This window comes from Amphiura filiformis, chromosome 7, assembly GCF_039555335.1.
Source record: "Amphiura filiformis chromosome 7, Afil_fr2py, whole genome shotgun sequence".
Classification (NCBI taxonomy): domain Eukaryota; kingdom Metazoa; phylum Echinodermata; class Ophiuroidea; order Amphilepidida; family Amphiuridae; genus Amphiura; species Amphiura filiformis.
In genome coordinates this window covers 48740713-48749123 of record NC_092634.1, presented here as the reverse complement: position 1 = coordinate 48749123, position 8411 = coordinate 48740713, and the positions used below count along the sequence as shown (strand labels likewise).

Sequence of the window (8411 nt, the reverse complement as noted above, 5' to 3'; positions counted from 1 at the left end):
AGATGACCCGTGGTGACCTTGGATGACCCCAAAATGACCTTCAAAAATGTTGTTTTAAATGTTGACTGTACCTACCAAGTTTCATGCCCATACGACACTTTTTAGTAATTTGACCTCAGATGACCCCTGGGAGCGGACCCCGGTGTCAGATGACTTTAAAACGAACATAAACATCTTCTTGACAGGACAGAACTACACCCACCCACCGAGTTTGAGCCCCGTACGACCTAGTTTCATGCCCATATGACAGTTTTTAGTCATTTTACCTCAAATGACCCCTGGGAGGGGGCCCGGGGTCGGATGACTTAACGAACATGAAAATCTTCTTGCCAGGACAGAACTACACCCACCCACCGAGTTTGAGTCCCGCAGGACCTAGTTTCATGCCCATATGGCAGTTTTTAGTCATTTGACCTCAAATGACCCCTTGGAGGGGGCCCTGGGTCGGATGACTTAACGAACATAAACTTCTTCTTGCCAGGACAGAACTACACCCACCCACCGAGTTTGAGCCCCGTACGACCTACGACGGCCTCACATTAGCAGTCACAGACAAAACCTAAATCTACAGAATATATCCATTACTCGTCTCGAAAGAGCTCAAAATAAATAACTTAGAAAATTTTCTTGATGTCCTTTAACATGTTTCCACAGTTAACCATCGTTAGCCATGGATATCTATGCTGTAGAACTGACCGGTGACTAAGTCCGATTTATTGGGACGTTTATCGACCATCAACGAGTAATGAAGTGTAAGCCTGCTAATTTTTGATTGCATTGCACGTGGTACACTGTTAGAAATGTATCTCAGCGTTTATAACGTTTCCAGTCATCATGGTCATGTTGTTCTTTTTAGAAGTGTAAGACCGTGCCGGTTTTAGCCGACGTCTGCTGACAGCCAAAAGCAATTAAAATGGGTTATATTGTGCAAAAACGTAATGTTAAATCAGAACTAAAAAAATGTTTTATCTAAATATTACAACGTTATCAATATTGTTAACTTTTGACTCAAATCCTGTTTTGGTTTTTTTTCTAATTTTTGTGTTTTTTGAAAGGTATTTCCGTAGAGTATAATTAAAATCTGCTATTTTATCAAAAATATCGCATTTTAAAGAAATTAAGACAAATCCATCCCGTCCAAACTGCTGTTAAGTACCCGTGTTAAGTACCATTCATTTCTAACAGTGTATGAATCGACGAGTATCCAAGCGTAGCAAAAGGTCAGGGAAAACAATAACACGTACAGTTTTTGCAAATTTTATTTGCTGTCTGGCCAATATACGAAGCAGAATAAGGGAAACGTTGTCCGCCATCTTTATCGTAGTTTTTAATATCACAACTGAATACCAGTTATCCTGAACTCCGAGTCGATTGATGACTAAAAAGTAAGAATACCTGGATTAGAATTTCTGGTAAGTTGAATTGTATGTATTTTAAATATTATTTCTGATTGTAAAGAATTCATACGGCAAAGTACCGTATATCTGCTCCCACTATAAAAATAATTGTAACCAGGTAGGATATTTCGTTACCTGGAAAATATCACAGCATAGGTTGTGGTCAATAGGCTGTAATGATTGACCTTTAAAAAACAAGTTATTTTAGAACATCTCCTGCCACTAATAAGAACTGTACATATTCACTGCATGTATATTAGTTTTGACAGTATACTGTCCCTTTTTCTGATTTTTCAAATGTTGGCAGATATTTTTGAATAACCTGGTAATTTTACTCTGTAAGTTACACTGATAGCAAATTTAATTTTCAATATTCGTGTGTTTTCCTTACAGAACAATGGCAAATAGACGTCAACGTGAGTGGGACTATTTAATGCCTCACGTCTGTAAATACTGTGGAAGAAGATTTTACAATGACGTATTTCGTTACTTATTTCATATTCGACACCACGAAATGTGGATTCGACCTTATTGGTATGACTACAAGAGTACCATTATATATGTACCTATACCCAAGGTACACAAGACAAAAAGGACAAGACAGTTGTTAAAGCAAAAGAGCCAAGAGGACAGGAAGCCTTATACAGGTCAACCATCAGCTCGGTCCAAGAGAAAAGGCGAAGGCACGGATAAAAATTGCAGTAAACAGTTACAGGTTGGAAAAGTTAAAAGGGAACATGTATTGCATACTCAACAGAAGCATCGTAAAGAACCGATTTGTAATTCCAGCGATAAGAACGTTTTTAAGTCTTGCAAGACTACCATAAAGAACTCAAAAAGTCATAACAGCTGTTATTACCCACCGAGATTGGAGACAGGTAGACCATCTAATCGTCAACTATGCCACAAAAGTTCCAGTATGTACAATGACAAACAATATGAACGATATCATACCAAAGAGTCACCTTTGGAGGGTAAATTTAGTAAGCGTTCTCAATGTGAATTGTGTAACAAAGGATTCACAGAGTCGGTTCACTTGAAGGAACATGAACGTATTAATGCTAAAGAGAAGCCATTTAGATGTAGATATTGCAACAAAGGCTTTACACAGTCGGGTCACTTGAAGGAACATGAACGCATTCATACCAAAGAGAAGCCTTTTAAATGTAGATATTGCAACAAAGTCTTCACAACTTCATCTGCCTTGAAAGTACATGAACGCATTCATATTAAAAAGAAGCCGTTTAAATGTGAATTGTGCAACAAAGGCTTCATAACTTCATCTAACTTGAAAAGACATGAACGTATTCATACCAAAGGGAAGCCTTTTAAATGTGACTTGTGTAACAAAGGCTTCACAAAGTCGATTCATTTGAAGCAACACGAACTTCTTCATACAAAAGAAAAGCCCTTTAAATGTAGATATTGCAACAAAGGATTCACACAGTCAACTTTCTTGAGAAGACATGAACGAATTCATACTAAAGAAAAGCCTTTTAAATGTGAATTGTGTAGCAAAGGCTTCACACAGTCGGGAAGCTTGAAGGAACATGAACGTATTCATATCAAGGAGAAGCCTTTTAAATGTAAATATTGTAACAAAGGCTTCACAACGTCATCTACCTTGAAAGTACATGAACTCATTCATACCAAAGAGAAGCCTTTTAAATGTAGTTATTGCCACACTAGCTTCAACCAGTCAGGAAGCATGAAAAGACATGAACGCATCCATACTAAAGAGAAACCTTTCAAATGTGAATTGTGTAACAAATACTTCACAGAGTCGGGAAGCTTGAAAACACATGAACGTATTCATACCAAAGAGAAGCCATTTAAATGTAGATATTGCAACAAAGGCTTTACCACGTCGAGTAACCTAAAGGTACATGAACGCATTCATACTAAAGATGAGCCTTTTAAATGTAGATATTGCAACAAAGGATTCCCACAGTCAACTTTCTTGAGAAGACATGAACGAATTCATACTAAAGAAAAGCCTTTTAAATGTGAATTGTGTAGCAAAGGCTTCACACAGTCGGGAAGCTTGAAGGAACATGAACGTATTCATATCAAGGAGAAGCCTTTTAAATGTAAATATTGTAACAAAGGCTTCACAACGTCATCTACCTTGAAAGTACATGAACTCATTCATACCAAAGAGAAGCCTTTTAAATGTAGTTATTGCCACACTAGCTTCAACCAGTCAGGAAGCATGAAAAGACATGAACGCATCCATACTAAAGAGAAACCTTTCAAATGTGAATTGTGTAACAAAAGCTTCACAGAGTCGGGAAGCTTGAAAACACATGAACGTATTCATACCAAAGAGAAGCCTTTTAAATGTAAATATTGCAACAAAGGCTTCACCACGTCGAGTCAAATGAAAGTACATGAACGAATTCATACTAAAGATGAGCCTTTTAAATGTAGATATTGCAACAAAGGCTTCACCACGTCGGGTCACCTAAAGGTACATGAACGAATTCATACTAAAGAAAAGCCTTTTAAATGTGACTTGTGTAGCAAAGGCTTCACACAGTCGGGAGGCTTGAAGGAACATGAACGTATTCATACCAAAGAGAAGCCTTTTAAATGTAGATATTGCAACAGAGGCTTCACACAGTCAGCAAGCTTGAAAGGACATGAACTCATTCATACCAGAGAGAAGCCTTTTACGTGTAAAATTTGTAACAAATGCTTCACAACATCATCTCCCTTGAAAGTACATGAACGCATTCATACTAAAGAGAAGCCTTTTAAATGTAAATATTGTAACGAAGACTTCACAAAGTTGGGAGGCTTGGAAATACATGAACGTATTCATACTAAAGAGACGCCTTTTAAATGTGAATTGTGTAACAGAGGCTTCACAACTTCAAGTAACCTAAAAACACATGAACGTATTCATACCAAAGAGAAGCCTTTTAAATGTAGATATTGCAACAAAGGCTTCACACAGTCGGGTCACTTGAAAAGCCATGAACTCATTCATACCAAAGAGAAGCCTTTTAAATGTATATTTTGTAACAAAGGCTTCACAAAGTCGGGAAACTTAAAAACACATGAACGTATTCATACTAAAGAGACGCCTTTTAAATGTGAATTGTGTAACAAAGGCTGTACAACATCATCAAATTTGAAAAGTCATAAACGTATCCATAGACTAGTTCAGATATGAAAAAGGTACTTTCGGAGAACCATCACTTCCAAACTACCCTATTTTTCCACACATACCCATTTGTTTTCCACAAGGGCAATCTACCACTTTTTACCCATGAGGGGTAAAAACAATTTCAGTGTTGCCAGTTAGCTAAAAAGCATACCTCTAGATCGCAAAACACATTGAAAGTTACAATAACGTTCATTTGATGCATTCCGCCCAATCCGCCCAACATTATGTATACTACCACTTTTTACCCCTGTCCATATTAATTTTGTGTAATTTTTCCGTTTATTTTCTAAAAATTCGCTTCCCTCTTAAAAATTGAGAATGTTGCGCTCGGAGCTCTATATATACTACCACGTTATACCCTGTCACCTATCAATACTGTCCCGGTGGGTTCAGTTTGTATTTAAAGGTAGGACGTATGACCGTTCCAGGATTTGAAAATGACCCCTATTTTACGGGGAATCGAGGACATTTGCAGCAATTTTACCCCCTATTTTGCGCGAAATCAAGGAGAATTTGCCCCCAAATTCCTCCCCTATTTTTATCATTTTGAGGACGCATTTTCATTTCACCCCCTTATCACGAGGAATCAAGGACATTTTTTCGAAATAAATACCCCTATTTTTACCATTTAAGGACGCTTTTGAATTTGTACCCCTATTTCATGGGGAAATGAGTACAATAACGAAAACTGTAGCGGTAAAACACGGACGAAAGTCCTAGAAATATACCCTATTTTTCATTTCAAGGACAATTTTGCTCCAAAACACCCCTAATTTAGACAATCGCGAACAATTTTGTCCTCGAAAATTCCGCGGACATTTCTTGAAAAGTACCCCTAATTGGAACCATCATGCGTACACATTGTCAGTGAAGACTGAACCCACCGGGAATACTGTGTACAGGATATTCATATCGACAGGGTAAAAACCACGCTATATATGTGCTATATATATACTACCACTTTTTACCCCTGTCAATAGCCATACTTTGTAAACAGTATTGATAGGGGACAGGGGTAAAAAGTGGTAGTATATATAGAGCTCCGAGCGCAACTAAACACTATAATTCTGAATAATTTGTCACCTATACTCAAACAAACACTATAATATTTTAGTTTTTAATACACACCTATGACGTCGCGCTATTGTTTTACCGCTCCATTATTTTCCACGAATGGAGCGATGATTACAATAACACCCTATTCGTAAATGCCTTTCTATTTTTTCTGAAAAGCAAATACTTTTCAGGGAAAAAGTACTGGCATTTACGAATATAGTGTTAATAACAATTGCACTTTCGAAAAGCATGTATCTGCGTAAAGTGCAGTATTGTTATCATCACTTCATTCATGCAAAACAATGATACGAAAAACAACAAAACTATGATTTTCATTAATACAATAAATTAAGGAAGCGGATAGCAACATTTGCACATTATTGTTATGGGACATGAGAGCACATCAGACATATCGAATTACATGCTGAATACGAGGATTGTCCTTCTGATATAAAAAAATAATAATTTTGATTTTGTGAAATTCGTGATATAATACAAATTTTATGGCAAATTATTAAAATGTCATATTTTTTAATTTAACAGTCCTCGAAGTAAACTTTATAAATCTAATAAATGATATGAAATGAAACTGTAGGCCTATGTAGCTGGGATGAAAAGCCGAATTGAACATTTTGACCTTTCATATTGAACATAAACATTTTTTCCAAAAAGACCTACATTTTTTAGTGTTTTGAGGAAAAAATCTATATCTTTAATAATGAAGGTCAAAATTTTCATATGATGGACAGCTGTTCATCCCAACTTCATAATCTTTAGGTGCATATCGTTAGATTTATACAATTTACTTTTTACAATTTACAATTTTAATAATTTGCCATAAAATGTGTAATGTATATATCGCGAATTTAATAAAAATCAGAATTATTTGATATCAGAAGGACATTCCTCGTGTTCAAAATCCAATTCGATGTGTCTGATTTGCTCTCAGGTCCCACAAAAAATATATATATAGGCCTACACGTGAAAACGTCGCTATCCGAGCCCTTAAACATAAATTTACAATGCAATCTGTGAAAAGTAAGGCAAGATCAAAACGGGCAGGTTAAAAGTTGTATATACTTATTATGCAAGATGTGTTTTACCCTCACTTTGGAAAATGCTTATTTAGGCTTCACTTAGTAAGCCCGTAACTTAAAATTATTTGGACCTTTCTTTCTACGCTTACTGTTTTTATATCATTTTTTTGTTCTTTATATTTTTATACGTTTTCAGTGGCTTGGGACCAACGTTTAATTTGTTACATTTTGGGCAACATTGCTACATAATACACATTATGTATCATGTATTTAGGCCTATGTATCTGTTTATTTTAAATCGTTTGCTTTGGGCATGTTTAATAATGATAAAAGCCACAGTAGGTCTATTTTCGGTATAATTTTTATTTCACTTTAGTACATCTGATGTTTCATCTGATAGTATTTTGGCATGTTTGAATATTTGGTCGAATCCAACCAAAAGTGTCCACGGGCCAAAAATAAAAGTCCGAAATAAAAATGTCTCCACAATTTTTTTCCTTTTGCCCATTGATTGATGACATATTGGCCTTATAGGAACCAAAAGTGCCATTACTAATCTTGAAAAAAAAATCCAGGACGTGTGATAGTATATGTGATATCAAAACCCAATGTTACCTACGAATACCACTAGGATGCTTTCACTATCGCAATACTAATCAACCTAAAACAAATGGAATATTCCCATTAACGCTTTTTTCGTGTAATGTAGACCACAGGGTGTCAGGAAAATGCTAGCTCAACCAGAAAATATTTGTTTTTATTTTTATAACGCGATCAATATGATCTTAGTCAATTTATGCTAGTTTATTTTTGAAAATGAAGTTTAGGTCAGTTTTTGTATTTTATTTATCAAATGAGTATGAATCAATTTACACATTGTATAAGAACGAGTAGGATATATGTTTTCAAGAATATTAGGAATTATACGCATACACCTAACGCTTTATACAATGAAAAGGTGAAGAAACCCGGGTATTCGTAGGTAACATGAGCGATTTAACAATATCTATATTGAGTTTAGAGGTTTAAATTTTGCTATTATGGTAATGAATTAATAAAATGGTAGTTTTTAGATCTCTTTCGGATGGTACGTCCAAATGAATAAACGCTATTACCTTAGATCAAAAAAATTTTGATGCTTTTAGCAAGATTTTGACCACTTCATTTTGATATACAAGTAGTTAATCAGCAATTTTACATAATAAATAATTGTTGAATGAATCCGTATATGGGTAATAATAGTGTCCTGGGGTACCGCTTAAAGTTTTTGACAATTAATTTCCATTGGTAGAGACACTTCATTACACATGCCATGTATTATGCTGTATTCGTAAGTAACATTTCAGTATTAAGAATTAGACTTTTGGTGGATATCGCAATCAAAACTTCATTTTATAAAGCACTTTGAATGTATTATTTTCTTTATGTGCGTTTATTGATATTTAAGGCCCTATCATGTATTAATAATGTAGGTTCACAGCGGTTGAAAGAGGATTGAAGTAAGAAACAAAGGCACTAAAGTGACTTTAATTTGCTTAATTGCACACAAATCGCTTAAAACCGTTATTGCAGACTTGTGAAGTCCATCTTGGAGTCAGTTACGTCTTGTGGCCTTTCGTTTGAAGGCAACTACGATTAGCTTTATACCAGGGTCCATCACTGTGTTGTCTAGATCATGAGACAATGAGAACAGTCGTTTTTTCCATGGTATTCGTAGGTAACCTTAGCAAAAACGTCAAAAGTTACCTT

General features: G+C 35.6%; 1 protein-coding gene across 1 annotated transcript; it reads left to right on the top strand.

Annotated features, from left to right (window-relative positions):
• Nucleotides 1–2316: 2316 nt before the first annotated feature.
• LOC140157907 (uncharacterized) lies at nt 2317–4578 on the top strand. Its single transcript, XM_072181153.1, has 2 exons — nt 2317–2479; nt 2750–4578. The coding sequence occupies exons 1-2, from the start codon at nt 2317–2319 to the stop codon at nt 4573–4575; spliced, it is 1989 nt and encodes a 662-aa protein (XP_072037254.1). The 3' UTR covers nt 4576–4578.
• Nucleotides 4579–8411: the final 3833 nt, after the last annotated feature.